Below are 22,859 nucleotides of genomic sequence, written 5' to 3' on the forward strand. Positions count from 1 at the left end.
GGGTGGGTATAAAAGGAAGGAGGACGTGTTGGCGTGTCATGTGTGCATGGATTAGAAATGAACTTATCCTTACCTCACAGGCTTTGTTGACGCGTTCTAACCACGACCCAATCATAACCACTGGAATAATTTCGGAGTTACACCATTACCATACCAGCAAGCTTTAACCAACACAGGATGGATGGAATAAATAGTGCTTAGGATTTAGTGATAATGTTTTAAAAACTCATATCGGACCGAATCCTTTCCGATTCAACTCAGGCTTTTGTCAGAATCCGGATTTGTTTTTAAAACTTGAAAATAATAATAACTTTTATACACGAAAGTGTATGAAATGAACACCAATCATTTTATTAAATTTTTGAAAAAAAAAAGTAAATAAGGTAGATTTTATCGATATTTGTCATTAATTTGTATATCATCTTAATTGAATGCATTTTTTTTTTTCTTTTAAGTAAGGTTTGAGGTAGTAAAATTCTTTTATGTTATATTTGATTATGGGAAAAATTGAGGGAAAATGTGAGAGAAGGAAAATAAAAAAGAAAAACGAATAAAAAAGGAAATGAAAAAAAAAAAAAAGTGGATTAAAAGTTAATAAATTATTTTTATATATTATTTTAAATTTATTTAATTTATTTTAATAAATTAAATAAATTGAAAATACATAAAATTTTAATTAATTTTAATTTTTAATATTTTTTTATAGGACAACCTAATATAAGTAAATCATTTTCTTTAATATTATTATTTTTTTTCTTTAATGCTTTTTGGAACCATACATATAACCTTAACATTTTAAATTTTTTAAACAATTTGAAAGAATCATTACATTTTTAATGCAAGCGTCTAAGGCCCTATTTGATAGATATCGGTTTTCAAATTTAATAAATGTTTATATGTTTGCTTGATCAATTTTGTTAAGAGAACTTATGAATTAAAAAAACTTTAATTCGAAAGTTAGGAAAAATATTAATTTTTTTATAAAAATCTTATTTTGATTAATACAAAATTACTTTTATTATATGAACATTATCCTTTAAAAACGATCAATTTAACTTCTATTTGAACTCTCATTTAAAACCAAAAATAAGATATCATCTCAAATGAGATATGACTTTTTAAGATTTATTGTATTTTATAAAAAAATTACTATTATTTTTTGTTTTCAAAAAGAAGAAATAAGAAATTAAAACATAAAAAAATAATAAATAATATATAATTTCTTTTCAAAATTTTTGAAAACCATATAAATCCATCAACCCTTTAACAATTTTTGTTGGAATATTTATATAGGTTACTGGAAATTAGGACACATTTTTTCTTAACAGATGCTATTTATTTCAAAAGATGTATCTAGTATTGATAAATGAAAATTATGACACATTGTTTTCTAATGGATAGTACTTATTTCAAAGCATGTGTCTAGTATTTTAAATACACATCTCTTTCTAATAAGTCACGGACAAATTTATAAATAGGAATCCTTGATATTTCTCATTCATTCATTCTCTCTACTCTTTCTCTTTTCTTGTCATTTAAAACATTCCAGTCTTCTTTAACTTCAACTTTAATAATTTCTTTGTTCTATCAAATATTTGATATTAAAAAGAGTACAAATCACTAAGTGATTCGTTGTTTCTTGTGATTTGAAGTGCTACTATCAGAAGAAAGTGATTGTTATATCCTGGAAGATAATTGTCAATAAATTATAAATAGATGAATGAGACAAATTTGTTTTAAAGACATTACTTATTAAAGTTAAAAATAAATAAATAAATCAAAAGCACAATAAATAAAATTAATATCCATGGAGCACTAAATATAAATACATTTTTTTTTTTAAATTTAGCTCTTATATTATCATAGTGGTCATCATCATCATGGCAAAACATGAAGAAGACTAATTACCACAAAAATTAAAATATTTTATTATTTTCCTTCAAATATATTTTTAATCACATCTCGAGTTCCCATTCGACAAGAAAATTAAAATCAATGTCAAAACAATTGGTCTCATTGAATTGGATTGAATTGAGGTAACAGCTAACAGCCTTTTTAATTTGATTGGAGGACCATGCTTAAGCCCTTTCAGTCTTCAGACGGTTCTAGAAAAATACATGTGATGAAAATGTTATTTTCATTCTTTAAATCCCATCATGGATAACATACTCTTATAAAAGAAATTACATACAATGCTTTGATAATGATTTATTTTTACGTGGCTCCCATTTAATTGGTCAACTGCAATGAAATTAAAAATTGCGTGTGTATTTATTATAGGCACGTAATCTCCTTGTCTTTAATATATTGCAACACATTTCATTTATTATGGTTAGGCATGGTTGGACTTTTGGACACCCTTTTTCACTTGAGGATTGTGATTGCATTTACTTAGTAGAATTTCTAATCACTATATGATTTTTGGAATAATATTGATAATCGATGGTCCTATTACTGTCTAGTAATTTTGACTTGAGTTATTTTTTTTTAAAATTGATAAAATTAGAAAATTCATTGTTTGAGGTCGGTCTATAAATCTTTTTAAATATGTGGTTTTACATAAATTAGAAAATTGAAGAGAGATTGATAAATGATGTATAGACTTTTGAATAGAAAATAATTAAAAGAGTCCGAGTATATATTTTTGGAATAATATTGATAATCGATGGTCCTATTACTATCTAGTAATTTTGACTTCAATTATTATTTTTTTTAAAAAATTGATAAAATTAGAAAATTCATTGTCTATAAATCTTTTTAAATATGTGGTTTTACATAAATTAGAAAATTAAAGAGAGATTGATAAATGATGTATAGACTTTTGAATAGAAAATAATTAAAAGAGTCCGAGTATATATTTTTAAAGTTTATTAATGAATTTGTTCTTCCATGAAGATACATGAAGCTAAAAAAAATCTTTTATTCATATAAAATATTATATCTTTTTTTATTTATTTAAATGTTTTATATTTTTATTTTATTTTTATTATTATGAGATGTTTTCAATAATTTTTCTTATCGTGGCTATTGGCACTGAGTTAGCTATGACTTTTTCCTTGAGACTTGTCATGATCATGCACTCGACAAAAAAGCTTTACAAGCGACATTGCCCTTCTTCACTCATGTGATATTGTTGGATCGGGCTTTCGCCCATTGATCAAGATTCCCCATTGTTGCCCCTCGTGGGAGTTCGGGTCGTGTTTCAATCCCAATGTGGCTTATCATTCGAAAAGACCAGCTAAATATCATTGACTTTTATATTTTGATTTCATCTATTATTGCGATGTTATTTATTTATACTCTTATCAAAAAATTTATAATTCATCATGCGCTTTTAATAATATGTTATTTTTGATAAATATTCATTTCATCGAGTATATATTAAGAAGCTTGCCCCATAAATTTTCATTTTTATTTTAATAAATTAAACAAATAGGGGTTCCCTTCACAATTTCTTTTGTTAAGTGAATTTTTCATAGAATGTTAGTAGACTCCAAAGACAAAAATTCCATCATTGAACGTGAATTTGAGGGCAAGTGAGCGAGAAAGCCGGGGGACTAGACCCAAGAACAAGTCCAAACTGGAGTACAATCCGCTTAAATTCATGACCTATCTGAACAAATTTCTCTCTCCATTTCCGACTGTATCCAACGTGGAGAGGATGTCTACGAACTGAACACGAGGTCCGTACATTATGCTGACTCATTCCCACGTCTCTTCAAGGGCTGCTTCAAAATGATTCAAACCAACGTTTGTGGTCACTTTATTCTCTCCTTTTTCTTATATATATTTTTTAATATATAGTTTTATCTGAAGCCTGTGGTTCGTAGAAATTATAATTGAATCCTAGTGGAAGTGGGGCAGCTGTGGAACCCTAGACGTCCCCAGCTTTAGCAAACCAAATTATAGCTGTGTTTATTAATTATTTCCACTCGCCGGTGGAGCCAGAAATGTAGGACGGGGAGGGCAAATAGAAAAAAAAAATCTGTTTGAAGGGAAGATTACAATATCAAGATGTAAATTTGATTTAATGTTAAGTTTTTTTATTCTTGAAAATTTTGTTTTTGGAAGGGGATGTGACCCTCTTGAGCACATCCCACCTTCACTGATGGATCCACTCATGTCCATTCATATTTTATCTTAATATATTAATTATTGTAAAAAATTATTATTGTTATTATTATTTTTAATTCACGCTAATATTATAAGTAGAAAATAGTTTTTTTGTTGTCTTTCTTTCACATCGAGAAGAAAAACAACGTTCAATGATAATTCTAACATATTTTAAAAATATAAATATGAGAGGTTCATGAATTTATTTTAATTAATGGAATTTTAAAATGATGGTTAGTTTTGTTTGGTACGATCTCCTAAGATTACACTGTCCTAATTATAATGACATTTAGGTGTGAATGAGTAATTAAATAATAATAATTAAAAAAAATATTAAATCCGTAGTCTCATGGGGGTGCTTAGGAAGTGGGTGGTGCCTTTTTCTAAGTCTACATTTGCTGTCACTTTGAAATGATCAAATTCGGACAATTGATGAATCGAAACCATAGTCAATCAAGAATCATCATACTTGAGTTGGATGTAGATCTAACAATTTTTTAATCTATTGATTTGATTTTTATGATAAGAAGTCAAAATCGAATTGTAAGGATTTTTTTTAGAGCTTCTTAATGGTTTGATTACTTATAACTAGCCAATGTTTAATGCTCATATTTTAACTTTGATATTTAATGTAATTTTGGCATTTGGTTTGTTGGAAAATATTACAAATTCTTAATCAATATATGTACCATTTTATAAAAATATCGTATGCATTTTTTCAATATTGATGCTATTTTAATATTAGATTTTCTAATAGAATAAAGAATATAAATATTTTTAGTAAATATTTTAGATCATTAAAGAAAAATGTTATGAGATAAAAATAAATTTGTAAATATTATACGTGAGATATAAATATGATAGAGAGTGAGAGACATTCCATGAAGTATGAGGGTTTATAGTTCATGATGTAAATAAAGAAGTAATAAAACATGAAATGTTTCGGGCCTAATAATTGTCTATGATTTTTGTCTTTTATAATATTTTTTATAATATAGTGAGATAATGATCTCTTTTATTTGTGGATGTAGTTATGAATTATGATTGACCAAACCGTGTTCAAATCTTGTATAATTGTGCATGTGAATTATTTTATCTTTATGTTTTTATATTAACATATTTGCATTGAAGTTTCCACTTACACAAGAAGTGATATAAGAGTTTTAGTTTAAGATTTTTGGAAGAACGAAAGAGAATAGAACATATAAAAGGATTACAAAAAGAATTTTAGTTGAAGGTAGATTTAATTATTCTCTCATTGAAAGTTGATTCAAGAAGCATGGTTTCGTTATTCAAAATAAGCGTAATGTTTTGTATACATTTATTACATCCTAAAGAGTCAAAACTGTAAAGTGTTTGAATGGTTTATATATATAGCACGCAAAGGAACATGGGTCACAATAGAGATGGAAGGGCATGGTGCACAAAGGAATTATGACACATGAGGAGAGCATGGTGCACAAGGAAGTTATGATATAAAGTAAGGATATAGTTCAAATAAGTTTCTTGAAAGTATGTATCACATAGAGATGAAAGATTGATTTAATGGAACTTTATTGAAGGTAGAGATTGTTAAAAAGTACCTCAAATTCCTAATTGATAAATATATTTTTATGTAAATAAAATTATATAAAATATTTCTTACATTGATATGTCATCATAATATTAGATTTCCTTATAAAATAAAAAAAATTGTTAAAAATATTTCTATAAATATTTTAGTTCATGAAAGTAAAAGGTTATGAGATGAAAATTGACTGGTAAATTTCATAGGTGGTGGATAGAGATGTGAAGAAGAGTAGAAGACACTTAGTGGAGTGAGGAGGTTCATTGTTTAACGTGCAGAATCTATGAGTAGGAAACATAGGTGTTTTGAGACCAAATAGTTATATATAGTTTCTATGCTCTATAATACTTCAAGATAGAGGTGTAGATACAATAAGTAGGAAATACGAGATGTTTCAAGACCAAATAGTTATATTTACTTCCTATACTCTATAATATTTTGAGACCAAGGTGTAGATACAACAAGTAAGAAACATGGGATGTTTCGAGACCAAATAGTTAAATTTAGTTTCTATGCTTTGTAATATTCTTTAGAATATTATGGGATGATTCCTTTCATCTATGTAGGTAGACATGATTGGCCAAATCATGATAAAACCTCATATACTTTTATGTGTGAATTATTTCATTTTTGCGTTCTTCCATTCACATATTTACATTAGAGCTTTTGCTTGTGTAACATAGTTTAGTTTCAATGATAAAATGAGCAAACAAGTGTAAGCAAAGTTTATGGAACCTTAAGTAAGAGTGTGGAAGAAAGAGAAGATAACTCAAAATTTTAAGTACAGAGTTGTGAATAGAATGCTCAAAATAGGAGAATGAAAGATCAATTGTTCTGTAAGGAACAATTAGTGACACTAAGCATCAACATGTGGTCATCCTAGCTAATGTCGAAACAATGATCACTTAAACAACGAAGCAATAGAAAGCTAAAGGAAAGGATGATAATGATCATGATTAATCATCTTGGAAGACCTTTGATCGTTTCGATTGATGGATTAAATGATTAATCATCTTGTACACAAGACCTCTAATTGTTCAAGCACATGAACATACAATGATCAATCCTTCAAGTTTGTTTCTTTAATTGTCCTATAAACTTTGATGAGCAAGTATAGAGTGATTATCAACCTAGTTGAACAAGGATATTTAGTGGTGTAGATTTTTGAAGCATTTAGTAGAGCTCATGAGTCACACTCAACCTTAGGTCAGAAGCAACTAGTTAAGGAAGAAGGATTATTGTCGAAGAATGGAAGATCTTAGTAGATTTAAGCTCTTGGTGAATTTATCAATTTATTATATTTGTCAAGAATCCACAAATTTCAACTACTAATTTTGAAATAATCTTCAAATCCATGACATTATTATTTTATTTCAACCATTTCTATTTTTACTTGTGATTTGACACCTATACTCAAGGGATTACAATTTGAAATATTTGGACTTGAGGGCTTTGAAACTTATATAGCATACAATTCAACCAACCTAAATCTCATCTATTAGCCCAGGTTTCCCCATAGTGTATTTGATGATTATAAAACAAATGATATATATTTAGTTACGTAATTGAGTGTTTATCATAGGTTTTAAAGTTAATAAGCTAATAAAATTCAACTCGAGCAAAGGATGTAAGATTATGCATTGTGGACGTTTCTTCAAGCTTAAAAATTAATGCTAAGTTGTTTTTAAATATAATGTTTAGGCACTTTGGGTTGAAATTGCATGAGAAATGGTTTAAGTAGCTCAATTCTTTTGCTTTAAATTAAAAACTCATATAATTGAACCCTTAATTGTCATGATTTTTTCAAAAAAATTGGATAAAATAAAAATCAACTTTAAAATTAGGGCAATTCATGTTTAAAAGGTTTTCAAAAACCATAAGGAGCATTGTCATAGCCAGTTCCATTCTTTTCAATGCTTAAAACTTCTAAAGATATTCAATTTTAGGAAATTTGAGAGAAACCAATTGATTGCCTAATTGATCAATAGAGTTTTGGTGAAGGGTGTTTTCAACATAGCTAATAGTCAAACATCGCTTGAGGAGGGAATCTTGACTAGTTAACTTGTTTGGCTCTAACAATCACCTGAAATTCCTCCTATGGCTAGTTTTTTGTCCATTGTCCAATCAATGGGTTAAACTAAAACCATACTTAATGAGTAGTTTTGCTGTCAAATTCTTATTTACAACTCTTTTACTTTATTTATGAGTTTACCAACTCTTTAAATTTACTCTTACATCACATTAAAGAACTTTAGTAATTATTTTAAGTTCACTATTCTATTCACTTGCTAATCCTAATTAGTGCACCTTAACCCCTATCTTATCTTCATACCCGAGTAATTTGCAAATTAGGAAGAAACATTTAGAAATTTTTTTCACATATCATGTGAAAAGGTTATTTCAAGTGTGTGGGGTCGCTTGAGTGATTATAAAGACCTATTGAAATCCTAGATTCAATTATATAAGATTTGAAGGCTTTAGTTGGAAGAATCCTTACACCAGTGGTTCAAACTTAAATTCAATTATTGAATCACTAAACAAATTTTAGAACCCCATTTATGGATGACATTTTGAAATTAGATTAATATACTTTTCTTTTTTTTTTTGCCAACAAATAGATTTTTGAAATAAGGATATTTCATAAAAGGGATTAAACAACAGTAAAAAAAAAAAAAAATACCTTCACTTTATGAAAAGCATGGAATATGACCCTTCTTGAATAAGAATAGTCTCTATCAGTTATTTTTTTATATATACATTTCGTGTCTACACAAATTTTGATTAAAAATCAATAAATTTGTTTTGACAAGAGAAATATTATATTCTATTGGTAGGAAGACCAAATGGTTATATTTCTCTAAAATATTTTTGAGGATCCCATAAGAAAATCTTCTAGGATGGATGAATCATGATAGTGAACTCTGATTTGTCCATGCCCAAATCAATTAGCCATGTTAATGAACTGTGGTTTGCGGATATGCACCATAAGTCGCCATAGTCTAATTAAAAAATTATGGGTTGATCAACAAGTTGGTACGACCATATGAATGATAATAAAAACAATGAATCCAATTTTTCTATGCATTGAATGGGCTTATATAAAATGCTCCTTTGACAATTCTAGCTGAACTGGTAGATGATTAAGGTTTTTCTTAACACGAAATTTTTAATTAATTGTCTAAAGACATTGGTAGTACTAAAGAGTTCATGTGATTCATGTATACATAAGAAAATCACTTAGATGGTCCGAAGATCTTTAACACGTTAAGAAAAATACGAGCCTTTTAAAAAAAAAGAGCTTGTTTGACAACTGGTTTTTGTTTTTTAATAACAGTTTTTTATTCTTAAAATCAAAAAATTGTTTTTTAAATTTGAAAACACATTTAATAAGTGCTTTTAAAAACATAAATTTATGAGAACTTATTCTAAACGCAAGTGTTTTGTAATAACATATTTTAATTGATTTTGTGAAATACGTTTAAAAAAAAAGTATAAATAGAAAAAGAATTTTAAAATAAAACACTGTAAATAAAATTGTTTTTTTAATAAATATTTGGATATACATCATACAACTGATTTTAAAAACTGTTTTCGAAAACGTTCTCAATCATATTATGTTTTGGATAAATATAAGAATTAGGCTATGAGCATGCCCTTGTTTGCTTTGTGGGAAACTCATAATTTCGTAAATAATGGAGAGGAGAGGAACCCTTTGTTTCACAAATGGTGATGATGATGGGATATGGATTCTTTGGGGTTTCAAATCACAGCTACATTGGAAGCAAGCCAAGCGACAGTCTTGTGTGTCGGTTGGTAGGGGGGAAAGAGACGTGGGGATTTAACCTGAAATAGCCTGTGCTAAGACTTTGCATTGCAAATGTTGGTAGAAAGCAGTTAGCCTTAATTTTGGGTTTCATTGTGGGGTCATTATCAAGGATGAACAATGAAAAATGTTTCCCTGAGCTAATGGTCAGTATGCATATATGTATATATGACCTTAAATCATTTTGAGATAAGCCATTGTTAATTTTTTGGTGCTAGAAACATTTTGTTTTGCCATTTTTGTTTCTATATTCAATTCCATTTCTAGAGTCGCAGGGACAAATCATTGAGGTCTGTAGTTTCATGGTAGGAGCCCATGACCCAAGTTGTGGCTGACAAAATACCAGTGGAAGTAGTGTTAATCATTTCACACACAAAGACCTTCAACATTCTAGGTCTCCATAAAAATAAACTTGGAAGATAGTGAGAGATTCAACATTAATTTCACACACAATGTATTTGCAAATTATGTATTGTTTGTCCTACTAATAGTGTCACTATCAGTGAGTTACAAAGCCACATCAAACAGAACTTCCAAGAGTCCATTTCCCCACAGCCCAACGTGGGTTAGTCAATCACCTCCAACTTGCCTCTTCCATGAATCCTCTACAATCAATTCATCCACCCCCCAATCTTCATAACTGGAAAAATCCCCACAACCAATGTAAAGAAAACGAGAACCAATCAGAAGCAACAATGAAGACAATAGTAACTTTTCAAATTAAGAATGTTATTGTTACCTTCCATCAGGCAGGTAGCGGCGGATGGTGAAGGGTATCTTCCGCTCACGAAGTTCCTTCATTGCAATCTAAAACAATTAGACAAAGGAATATCAGAGTCATGAAGCACAGAGGGGAAACTTGTGGAATTAGTGTACAGCAGCAGATGAAATGAATGAGTGCTTCCAATCTGTTGCGTAATCAACATAGATCAATAAAATCAAAACAGGAATTTATAATATAGCTATAAGACAAACTATGTTTACGGTCAAGAAATAACAGTCATAATATGCGCATAGCTGAAATGTCGATGTTGAAGAGGATAGAAGATAAAAAGATAGGGGAAGCTGCTACTACAAACTCAGAAATACCATCCTTCCTGCAATTGTGAGTTTTCTTTTCTCATTGTCGTATTTATTTGTTTATTTAAAAATGAGATAGTGAGAACAAGACAAGGTTTGCAATGTTGCAGATGAGTAATGTAGTAAGGATCATGAGATTAGAAGGTAAAACCAAAAATGGCATGGCTGCAATTATGGGAAAAGACACGTTAAATTAATTAAAAGGGAAAAAGAGGGTGTGTTTACAGTTCTAATAATGTAGAACACAAAGACAATAACAAATCCCCAAATTCAATTAGTTGAGATAACACTTCATTTAGCAGAGCTCACTCATGTAACAGGGGAACTGCCACCAACTAAAATGATGAAATTCAAAAGACCAGCACAATTCTTAAAGAATCATACCTCAAGTGGATCTGTCTCACCCTCCAATTCAACCATCACAGGCGCATTCATGCTGCCCAACCCACATGAAAATTTGTTAAATCGTTAAGGCATCAACCAACTTGATTAAAAGGATTTTAGACTAAAAAGTTAAGAAAACCAAACCTGATCTGCAGAGCACGGGTACCCAAGATTCTTGCTCTCTCATATTTTGTCATATACTTTGAAGTCTTTCTGGGCCGTTCTACAGTCTCATGTACTTCTTTTTCTTGCTCTTCAAGAGCATCTGGAACATCTTCATTGTTATTATTTTCGGCTTCTTCCTCTGCACCCTCCTGTCAATGATTCCAGCAATATTTTAATCAATTCATTTATAAGCAAATAATGTTAAAGTGCATCAGATGAATTCACGAAGCAAATCAAAATAATAGTTTCATACTTCAATCTCAGGCTCTGGCGGCTCATCCTCATATCTGCATCAACAAAATTCATCAAATATTTAAAATTCCACTATGCTATAATATTACAGATAGCCATTGTACATTCATATGGTACATTCTGTAATCTACATGAGAATGATGGGAGTTAAAAACTATGCCTTTAAGGCAGTGAACTGGAGGATAGCAGAGAATAAGGTCATGAGCAATTCCTGTTATGACTCCAAAGTCAGTGTGACACGAATGATGAAATCAGACCCCTTAGCACAATTTGGATGAGAAAACAAGAAATAGCCAACAAACTTTGTGTAAATCACCATCAGGAAACAACTGAAAAGGGCTACATTCTTGACACACATGAGCCTTACCATACATTTAATGTTTGGAAAATTTGAGGGAAAGCAAATAAAGAGGAAAAGAAGGTTAAGGAAAAGAAGAAATAGATTTAAATTTAATAAATTATTTTTTTTATGTCTCTTCAAACTCATTTCACTTAATTTTTTTTTTCTGGTTGATTCTTGAAAATTTTGAGGGGAAACATAGATGGAAAGAAAAAGATAGGGGAAAAAAAAAAAGATTCAAGTTAATAAATTATTTTTATATACTTCTTTAAACTAGTTTCACTTAGGTTGTGTTTGGATCCCGGAAAATACTATGGAAAGAAAAGAAATGTAAAGGAAACTGATTTTCTCATGTTTGGTTGTCCTATAAAAAATATTAAAGAAAATCAAATATAATTAAAACTAGCTAAAAACTTATATATTTTAAAATTATTTAATATTTATATCGATAAATTAAAATAAGTAAAATGAGTTTGAAATAACAAATTAAAATAATTTATCAACTTTTAACCTACTATTTTTTTCCTTCTACTTTTTTTTTATATTTTCTTTTCCTAACATTTTCCCTCAAATTTTACAGAAACCAAACATTATTTTTTCTTTTATAATAAAGAATAAATAATTTGAAAATACATAAAAAAATATGAGAAGATGAACCAAACATGCGAAATCAATTTTTCTTAGCATTTTTTTTCCTTTCCCTATGCTATGTTTGGTTCTTGGAAAATTTAAAGGAAAATGCGAGAGAAAGGAAATAGAGAGGAAGAATATAAGTAAAGAAAAAATGAAAGAAAATAAAAAAAACAAATTTAAAGTTAATAAATTATTTTTATATACTTTTTTAAACTCATTTCACTTATTTTCCTCTTCTATATGAATATTAAATAATTTGAAAATACATAAGTTTCTAACTAATTTGAATTATATTTGATTTTATTTCATTTTTTCCATAGTAAACTAAATATGAAAAAATCATTTTCCTTAACATTTTTTTTTTATTTTTATCTTCCCTTAGTACTTTTTGGGAGCCAAACATAGCAATGAAACCCCCTAAAAGGGTATGACTATCTTGGGATTGTAGTTCAATTGGTCAAAGCACCACCTTATGGTAAACCAAATTAAAGAAAATCATTTTCCTAAGTATTTTTTTCCCTTTCCTTAGTACTTTCCATGAACGAAAAATAGCATTAATGTGTTGCAAATATGAGTCTAATATGCTACAAACATAATGAAAAATGGGATCAATATTTATTTCACTGTCTCAAAGCTTATTTTATAGCTACGTTAGGAAATTGATCATATGCAACATATTATTTTACAGATTTAAGCAAACAGAGTTCCCTAGTCCTTTTGAGTGTAGGCATATGGTTCACTAGTCCTTCTGGTCCAGATATATCACATTGCAACCTGATACCTGGATGATTCATCGCTAATATTTGTTCTAAATTTCTATCCCAAATATATAAGGAGTTAGCTAGTTGAGTGAAGTGTATACCATGACTGTTCTGTCTCTCAATAAATACATAAATTGCACAGGTAATGCAGGTTATTTCAGAGTTAAAGTTGTGCCTAATCCGATCGGGAAAACAATTTAGCAGGCAATAAGCCATGGTATGATTCCAATATCAAAAACACAAAAGTAGGGAATCACAATATGGCATTGTTAGAAGCAAGGATTTGACCAATAAGAAAAGTTAGGCTCCCTGGACGGAATGGTGCCATTAAATAGCATAAAAAACTAAGCCTATAACCGTAGCCATTTCAATATAATTCATACGGAAACATTTAAAGATCTCAAAAACCTGTGTTGCTTATTTTTTAAAAAAAAAAAAATGGGAATTCACCATTTTCAATGGATTAAAACTGGGAGACATGCCTATTTGCCACAACCATTACCCGACGATCATTCGTTTGGTTGCTGAGAAAGTTTTAAAACAATAACATTCACATGCAAGAAAGCATTATCGGAACCTATTTGTCTCCACTAAAGTTGAAAACCAAAAAATCCCAAAATTTTCCCCTCAACCTCTGTTTAGGTCGGGAGAATTCCAGCCCAAACAGTCAGAACTTAAAATTCGGAATTTCAATTTCCCCTCTTTTCGCCATCTTTTCTCGACAACCAACAGAAAATTATTAAGCCACAAATAGGATTGAAGAACAAAAGATAAAATCTAAAATTCTGAAAATGCAAGTAAAAGGAGGGACGAACCCCATATCCACGTCGTTGTACTCTTCGTCCGCCATCGTTGATTGATGAAGGTGCCTTCTCTCTCTCTCTCTGCTTTCTACGCAAAAACCCTAGGGGCTGGGGGGAAAGTTGGGTTTTGGGTGGGTGATGTGGAAAATATATGATTTTGCTAATCCAATTTTACGTATTTCAAAATTAATAATGTAATTAGAAAATATTTGGAGAGTCATGCACTTTCAGCTTATGTGTATTTTAATGCCAAAAATACCCTTCACCTTGCCAGCTAAGCGTTCCACATCTGAAAATTCAGAAGAGAAAAAACCCTCCGAAAAGCCACAAAGCCAATATCTCTCTCATATACTGCTTTTCCCATTCTCTCCCATTCTCAATCTCAGAAACCCAAAATGCTGTAAAACCTAACCTCTTTCATTTCTGTAACATTCTCGTCTCCCATTTTGTTGATAAACATCAACAGCCCAAAACCTAACGTTCCCAAAAAAAAAAGTTATAATGCTGCGGAGGAGAAGAATTTATCAGGTGGATGTGTTGGTAAATGAGAAACGAATCAGAAGGAAGAGACACGGGACTACGGGAGGAAACCGGGAAAGGTGATATCCTTTTTGTTCCCAAATTACTTGATCCAGAAACCCTAATTTCTGAAACGAAGATCAGATCAGGGGAAAATTGGTGATCGGAATCAATGGTGGGTGCATCGAGCTCATGGTCTCGCGCACTGGTTCAGATCTCACCTTACACCTTCTCCGCCATTGGCGTTTCCGTCTTGGGTGTCGCTTGGTACTTTCTCTTCCCTTCCTCCCTTGTAAAATCCACCAAAAGAAAACAACTACTAAAATTTTTGCATTCTTGTCAAACCAGCGGAGGTTTAGGTTAAATTGATACATTATATTTGTTTTTTTGTTTTTTTTTTTTGTTGGATCATTGTTTTGATGGTTGCATTATTGCTGCATTTTTAAGGGAATTTATATAACTGGAAGTAGTTTAATTGGTGTTGCCATCAAAGCTCTTCGGATTACTTCAAAAAATCTGATCAGGTGAGTACTTCAACTTTCTTTCTTTCTTTCTTTCTTTTTTTCTCGCTGGTTTTATGGATCATTGATGTGGTATTACATGGACTGGCTTATTAATGAGAGGTAACTGACAACTTCCATGTGTAAAAAAATTGAATTATGCCACCACTTACTAGATTGTCCGGGCATAGGTTACATGGTCGTAGGATAAGCTGATACGCCTATTTACCATCAATATCAATGAGTGTCAATTCTGAAATCTTACTGAACATACATTTGGACAAATCAATATCAATATTTCGGCCAATATTTCAGTATGGTTCATGTTGATATTCTATAATATGTTCCACAGTATACTTTCTTAATTTGTTCCTCTTTTGAATGATATCTCAAAACAAGCAAAGCACTCACATTGCATATGCTATGTTGTTTTAACAAATCATTTACCCAAGCTATGAAAAAAAAAACAAAAGGAAAATTGGATGCTTTGATAATTTAGCCATGTCTTTATATTTGAGGATTAGATGAATTGATACCTAAACACATTGGAGATTGATCAAACTTATGTATCTAATTGAGAAACTTATTGGTGTGAGAATTATATAATCTTATTGTGAACCTTTTATATCATTGCCTTCTAACTAGATAACTTCATCCTCTTAGTTATTTAATATTTTATAAGTACGTATTCTTTAAAAGAATTTGAAGACTGTAGCATGTAACAGCATGATTGAGAATGAAAATTTCAGCAAAAGGAAGAAAAGGCTTATTTAAAGTTAAGTCGCTTGTTGTCGTGATTTTAACTCAAGGCATTAGCTTTGGTATGTGCCTGTGCAATTAATTATAATTAAGGTATTGTTTTTAGGCTGATAACATTAAAATGCCCTGATAACCTTAAAATGTGCAGATATCAAAATAGGTAAAACTTATACCAATTTAATTGAACTTGCATTTGCTTTCAGTTTCTAAATTTACTGATCCAGACTCATGAAGATTGCAGGAAAATGGTTGAGGTCAAGTCATTCAGAGAAAAAGGTGGAGCCTGAGGCATCTTTTGAAATTTTGACCAACCCAGCGTGGGTGGTTCCTTAAATTTCTGGAAGAAAGCAGATATGTCCCAGGGGAAAAACTCATAAAGAAAGAAAAAAATGTGCATTTGTGTTGAGCTAGTACAACATGAATAGATTTTGTGACTCTTTTGTATTAGTGAACTATGTTTTGTTTTTCACTTACCTTACCACCCCCTTCCCCACATTTCTCAGATGTAAAATAATGTTCTCAAATCTCTCCCTCATTGTAACTGTGTAAATATGGATCTAATTGAAATCGGTCTTGTTTGTTTCAATCCAGTAGCTTGATTTTTCTTCCTGTCTTTTATGATGGGTTATGATGTTGAATGATGCTTATATGATAGAGTGTGAAGCAAATCCTTTTGTGTGCATAATTGGGGTAGATAGTTTTCATTGAAAACAAATCTCTACTCTTGAGTGCTTTAAACTTTTTCATTTCTTTCACTTTGCTGAGAAATTACTGTTTGGGATTCACTTGGTTGTGTGTGTGTCTGTTTGGAGAACTGAACATTGGGTACCTCTCTGCAAAGATGCTCTGAAACAATTGGAAGACAACAGCTTTAGATAATCTTTTTGGTTTCCAATCACACACCACCACAAGAACAGAATCTCAGATAAGAGATGATGAACTTTTGAGCAGTTTTTTATTTTGTTCTGGCCAATAGGAATATCTCTGATGGTATTGATAGGGAAAAAAAAATAGATACATTTTCCATAGATATAGTTGTTAGCTTTACATTTCCAATAAAACAGATTCCAAAGCTTATGATATGTCTAAAATTTGAGTTGCTATTGATATTAAACGGAAGTAGTCATACCATTCATATTTTGTTTCAAATTAACCATTGCTAAGAAGAATTTCCTGAATACACAATCCAAGCAATGGGGAAATATTTCTTTAAATTGTCTCTTATCATTCCATATCTATTCTCAAGGAAGGTTGTGAGTTGCTGTTTAAAAAGAAAAGCTGCATATTTGGCTTCAACTTGTCTCAAGTCATCCAGTCCACCAAGCACCCGACCATTAAGAAATGAGAACCCAGCACTTTGTGGAGATGCACGAAGCCCCTAAAAATGTAAGGCAGCAAATGAGAAAATAGAAACATAAACAAAAAAGGAAGCTATATCAAATGTCCTAGTTGGTGCCCAAGATAAAACAAATCCCATTTCTTAGTTGATACATCCTCCCAAATAAAGAAGCTGATGTTGATCTCCTATTAATTTTCAATCATTCTTCTAGTGAAATATCTTGGTCCCATTAAGCAAATTCAATTTAGTTTACCAGGTCTAACAAGGGGATTGACAGTAGTCACTATTTTCAAACATCCAAGATATAGAAACCAAGTAAAACAGAGGTCGGTTATACCTCTATTGCTGCACCTATTGTCTGAATGATACGATCAAATACACTGGTTCTTTCAACCTCAAATGACCTCCATTGGAGAAGGGATTTGTAAATCAGGCAAGCAGCAATAGGCCTGCTCCCAGAGCATCCTAGATCTTGTGAAATAAACTTGATTAGTAGGTCTTGGTTTTCCTGCACCAGAAAAAATGATTAGCATGAAGAAAGAGGAAGACCGAAAGAGGATATCCACCTGCTGCTTTTCAATGAGAGATTTCTAAGGCTTTTCCTCAGATTGAGGTTCCCATGGAGAAGAAAGGGCAAGACTTGAATCCTGAGACATTTTAAAGATGGTGGGACACAAAATACAATTGTGGATAATAAAACTTAAAATTGAAAATCAAGAAAATATTACAGATTATATGTGAACAAAATTTTGGTGGTGGACTTCCTCCCTCCTAGAGTTCCATTAGTTAACATAGGGGACTAGCTGATCTACAACAACTCTAAACACCCTAATTGATGGACTATATATGTATAATACATACATTTATGAAGAGGGAAAAAATATCTACACTACCCTTAATCGCTTCTCCAACTGCAATCTCCATGTAAATTCCTCCACCCGCTTTTGTAGCTTGTCCTTAGCTTCTTTAACGGCCCGTGTTTCTCTTGCAGCCTAAAAAACATAGACAAAGAATCAACACTAATCTTCATTCCTCACTCACAACGAGTTTCATAACAAATGTGCTAAAATAATAAATTAATATTAAGAAAAGTAAACTTTCAGCTATACTCATCCCTATACATACCTTTTCAATTATAAAATTGATATCACTTACCCCAAACAAATTTTATTCCCTATGCATATATTACCTGATAGTAATCCTTTGATATTTCTATTTTTGTTTTAGGACTTTATTGTTAGTGTGCTATATTGTTAGTATAATTAGTATTTCTATTCAAAATCATATTACGATATTTACGAAATAGTATAATTGGTTCTATTCAAAAGAATAAAATGAAAATAAGAATATTTTGCTCTGGTGAAAATGGTTACCTTATTCAAATTATAATTTCATATCGTTTAGTCAAGAATAAAAGTTATACTTGCAAAAACGGAAAATATTTTCTATGGATAAAAGACTATCTTATCCTCTGGAAGTACTTTTGAGATATTAAGATTTAAACCCATCATATGGGGAGGAAAGATAAGCCAAAAAAATTTAAATATTAAATTTAATTTAACTAATTGATAAAATAAAAATATATAACTCATTTAAAGGATCTTATTTTAATTTTACCTTAATTTAATATCATACTGAATTATTCATATAAAAGAAATTTGAAGAATAAAAATGCAAATTAAAAGTTTTTAGTTCCTAAAAACCACTTATTATGTTTTACCTTAAATGAAAAAAAAATCCCATCTACTTAACAAATTAAATGGGTTTTGATCAAAATTAAGTGATAAGTAGTATAAAATTTATGTCACAAGATAAAATTCATGTTATCAAACATTATTATCAAATGAAATCTATGGATTTTAAAATTTTTAATAAGTAATTGTTTTATTAAATACCCTCTTAATTAATATTTTATATGACGTTAAAAATATTTGTGGGCAATATGTATTCAAGAAAAGAATGATATGCAACTATTGTTTAAATTATATAATGTAGTTGAACGAGCTTCAATGCACAGTCATAATAGGAAAAAATATTAAAAAAATTTAGCACCTAAGGGCCCTTAAGGTAGTACCTAAGGAACAGTAGCAAAAAACCATTGGTGGACCACATGAGAACTCAAGAGAAGCACATAATGGCATGGTCTAAGGGTCACAAAGGAAGACCCAAGGCTTGGGAGAGGTTGAGTTCAAGTTTAGCTAAGGTAGTACCTAGGATCCCTTAAGGTAGTACCACAAGGCCACTAAGGTAGTACCTCAAGGCCATTAAGGTAGTACCTAAGGAACAATAGCAAAAAGCCATTGGTGGACCACTTACGGACTCAAGATAAGCACATAATGACATGATTTAAGGGTCACAAAGGAAGACCCGAGGCTTGGGAGAGGTTGAGTTCAAGTTTAGCTAAGGTAGTACCTAGGGTCCCTTAAGGTAGTACCTCAAGGCCATTAAGATAGTAACTAAAGGCCATTAAGGTAGTACCTAAGGAACAGTAGCAAAAAACCATTGGTGGACCCCTTGAGGATTCAAGAGAAGCACATAATGGTATGCTCTAAGGGTCACAAAGGAAGACCTGAGTCTTGGGAGAGGTTGAGTTCAAGTTTAGCTAAGATAGTACCTAGGGTCTCTTAAGGTAGTACCTCAAGGCCACTAAGGTAGTACCTCAAGGCCATTAAGGTAGTACCTAAGGAACAGTAGCAAAAAACCATTGGTGGACCACTTGAGGACTCAAGAGAAGCACATAATGGCATGATCTAAGGGTCACAAAGGAAGACCCAAGGCTTGGGAGAGGTTGAGTTCAAGTTTAGTTAAGGTAGTACCTCAAGGCCACTAAGGTAGTACCTCAAGGCCATTAAAGTAGTACCTAAGGAACAATAGCAAAAAGCCATTGGTGGACCACTTGAGGACTCAAGATAAGCACATAATGACATGATTTAAGGGTCACAAAGGAAGACCCAAGGCTTGGGAAATGTTGAGTTCAAGTTTAGCTAAGGTAGTACCTAGGGTCCCTTAAGGTAGTACCTCAAGGCCATTAAGATAGTCACTAAAGGCCATTAAGGTAGTACCTAAGGAACAGTAGCAAAAAACCATTGGTGGACCCCTTGAGGATTCAAGAGAAGCACATAATGGCATGGTCTAAGGGTCACAAAGGAAGACCTGAGTCTTGAGAGAGGTTGAGTTCAAGTTTAGCTAAGGTAGTACCTAAGGTCCCTTAAGGTAGTACCTCAAGGCCATTAAGATAGTAACTAAAGGCCATTAAGGTAGTACCTAAGGAACAGTAGCAAAAAATCATTGGTGGACCACTTGAGGATTCAAGAGAAGCACATAATGGCTTGGTTTAAGGGTCACAAAGGAAGACCCGAGTCTTGGGAGAGGTTGAGTTCAAGTTTAGCTAAGGTAGTACCTAGGGTCCCTTAAGGTAGTACCTCAAGGCCACTAAGGTAGTACCTCAAGGCCATTAAGGTAATACCTAAGGAACAGTAGCAAAAAACCATTGGTGGACCACTTGAGGACTCAAAAGAAGCACATAATGGCATGGTCTAAGGGTCACAAAGGAAGACCCGAGGCTTGGGAGAGGTTGAGTTCAAGTTTAGCTAAGGTAGTACCTAGGGTCCCTTAAGGTAGTACCTCAAGGCCACTAAGGTAGTAGCTCAAGGCCATTAAGGTAGTACCTAAGGAACAGTAGCAAAAAACCATTGGTGGATCACTTGAGGACTCAAGAGAAGCACATAATGGCATGGTCTAAGGGTCACAAAGGAAGACCCGAGGCTTGAGAGAGGTTGAGTTCAAGTTTAGCTAAGGTAGTACCTATGGTCCTTTAAGGTAGTACCTCAAGGCCACTAAGGCAGTACCTCAAGGCCATTAAGGTAGTACCTAAGGAACAGCAGCAAAAAACCATTGGTGGACCACTTGAGAACTCAAGAGAAGCACATAATGGCATGGTATAAGGTTCACAAAGGAAGACCCGAGGCTTGGGAGATGTTAGTTCAAGTTTAGCTAAGGTAGTATCTAGGGTCCCTTAAGGTAGTACCTCAAGGCCACTAAGGTAGTACCTTAAGGTCATTAAGGTAGTACCTAAGGAACAAGAGCAAAAAACCATTGGTGAACCACTTGAGGATTCAAGAGAAGCACATAATGGCATGGTTTAAGGGTCACAAAGGAAGACCCGAGGCTTGGGAAAGGTTGAGTTCAAGTTTAGCTAAGGTAGTACCTAGGGTCCCTTAAGGTAGTACCTCAAGGCCACTAAGGTAGTAGCTCAAGGCCATTAAGGTAGTACCTAAGGAATAATAGCAAAAAACCATTGGTGGACCACTTGAGAACTCAAGAGAAGCGCATAATGGCATGGTCTAAGGTTCACAAAGGAAGACTTGAGGCTTGGGAGATGTTAGTTCAAGTTTAGCTAAGGTAGTACCTAGGGTCCCTTAAGGTAGTACCTTAAGGCCACTAAGGTAGTACCTCAAGGCCATTAAGGTAGTACCTAAGGCCATTAAGGTAGTACCTATGGTACAATCCCTAATAAGCGATACTACTTCCCAAAATTAGCTTTTGAAATATTATTATTGTGCCAAAACTTGAGGTGGGTCATTGGATGAATGGTTCTATAATTGAGAAGTGCTCACCAAAATCATCAAATCAATTTCAGCCCCATATGTAAAAGTGAGGCTTTATTTATCTACTTCCCAAAAATACACGGAAATGTTCATGTTGTGCCAAAACTTGGAAGTGGGCCTTTTGATAGATGGCTATGTATGAGACAAATGGTCAGCAAAATGATCTAATCTAAGACATTTTTTTTCCCAAAAATACAGTCAGAAGTTTACATGGGTCATTTCATCAGTAGCCATATAGTTAAGAAATGCTCACCAAATCATTAATCGGATTCTAACCCATGTGTAAAAATGAGACATTCTCCCAAAAACACATTCTCAAATTTACTTGTTATGCCAAAACTTCACCTAGGTCATAGGAAGAATGGGCTAAAAATGCAGAAAGGTTCATCAAGATCCTCAAATCCACACCCAAAAGATAGAATTTTCCCTCAAAATTTGAACTGGGATATTAGATGAATGGTGACCTAAATTATCAACCGAATTCGTACCCATGTGTAAAAATGAGATATTTTACCAAAACAGATCCGAAAATGTACTTGTAGTGCCAACAAAAATCGAAAGTGGGTCATTTGGATATGAATGGTCAGCAAAATGCTATAAAAATTTCACATCTCAGTAAACTTCAGAAGGAGTTGAATTCTGAAATAGATTCCATAGCACAGAACCATATGGGACTGCAAGCCCTGGTTAATCTAATTCCACATATTACTACTATGTCCTCTACCCCTATGAGCTATTTCTATTCATATTCAGAGTGAGTGTACAAGGTGATCAATGAGGAGGGAAAACTCAATAATATGGGGTGAACAGGCGATGCTTTTCATACATGGTTACGTCAGATCCAAATCCATATGTAAAATGACAGCTCTTTGCCCAAAAATCAAACAAACACCTAAGGTAAAACCCACTGAACGGAGAACCACATACCTCATGCCATGTTTCCTCTGATCGGGTTCTTTTCGGTTCAAATTTGAGTGTTGATTACATGGCCAATTTTGGAGACCCATGGCTGCTTACATGGAGACCGTGGTGGCTACTGACAGGGAGAACAAAGGGCAATTTTGGAATAACTTTTCCAAACAGTAATTAGTGCACAAAAAAATAATATTTTGATCATTAATGAATAAAGCCTGTATTCCAGGTTTTATGGGTTTCATTCCCATATAACCTTCAAATGGGCCTCCTAAAACACAACTTCCCCCTTAATTTATCAA

General features: G+C 32.2%; 1 protein-coding gene and 2 long non-coding RNA genes across 4 annotated transcripts; 1 reads left to right on the forward strand and 2 right to left on the reverse strand.

The window, feature by feature from the left end:
• Window positions 1-9,867: 9,867 nt before the first annotated feature.
• Window positions 9,868-14,040, reverse strand: LOC117933046 (DNA-directed RNA polymerases II, IV and V subunit 6A-like). The gene is made up of 6 exons (XM_034854398.1): window positions 13,934-14,040; window positions 11,386-11,419; window positions 11,112-11,281; window positions 10,968-11,019; window positions 10,243-10,310; window positions 9,868-10,143 (listed from the first exon to the last, which is right to left on the reverse strand). The coding sequence occupies exons 1-6, from the start codon at window positions 13,966-13,968 to the stop codon at window positions 10,074-10,076; spliced, it is 429 nt and encodes a 142-aa protein (XP_034710289.1). The 5' UTR covers window positions 13,969-14,040; the 3' UTR covers window positions 9,868-10,073.
• Window positions 14,041-14,145: 105 nt separating this feature from the next.
• Window positions 14,146-16,367, forward strand: LOC117933001. Its single transcript, XR_004654272.1, has 3 exons — window positions 14,146-14,707; window positions 14,888-14,964; window positions 15,941-16,367. It is a non-coding gene; the product is annotated as an uncharacterized LOC117933001 (long non-coding RNA).
• Window positions 16,368-16,781: 414 nt separating this feature from the next.
• LOC117933088 lies at window positions 16,782-22,848 on the reverse strand. Of its 2 annotated transcripts, XR_004654278.1 has the most exons (4): window positions 22,573-22,846; window positions 17,932-18,030; window positions 17,376-17,546; window positions 16,782-17,077 (listed from the first exon to the last, which is right to left on the reverse strand). It is a non-coding gene; the product is annotated as an uncharacterized LOC117933088 (long non-coding RNA). The 2 variants fall into 2 exon arrangements; XR_004654277.1 differs by having other exon boundaries at window positions 17,376-18,030; window positions 22,573-22,848.
• Between the last annotated feature and the right edge of the window lie 11 nt (window positions 22,849-22,859).

Source organism: Vitis riparia, chromosome 16 (assembly GCF_004353265.1).
Source record: "Vitis riparia cultivar Riparia Gloire de Montpellier isolate 1030 chromosome 16, EGFV_Vit.rip_1.0, whole genome shotgun sequence".
Lineage (NCBI taxonomy): Eukaryota > Viridiplantae > Streptophyta > Magnoliopsida > Vitales > Vitaceae > Vitis > Vitis riparia.

What these genes read in the sequence shown, in the direction of transcription:
- LOC117933046 (XM_034854398.1), bottom strand. Translation starts at nt 13,968, where the DNA reads ATGGCGGACGAAGAGTACAACGACGTGGATATGGG. An exon ending in ACCCGTGCTCTGCAGATCAG is followed by an intron (nt 11,020 to 11,111) that starts GTTTGGTTTTCT and finishes TGGGTTGGGCAG; the next exon opens with CATGAATGCGCCTGTGATGG. An exon ending in GTGAGACAGATCCACTTGAG is followed by an intron (nt 10,311 to 10,967) that starts GTATGATTCTTT and finishes TAATTGTTTTAG; the next exon opens with ATTGCAATGAAGGAACTTCG.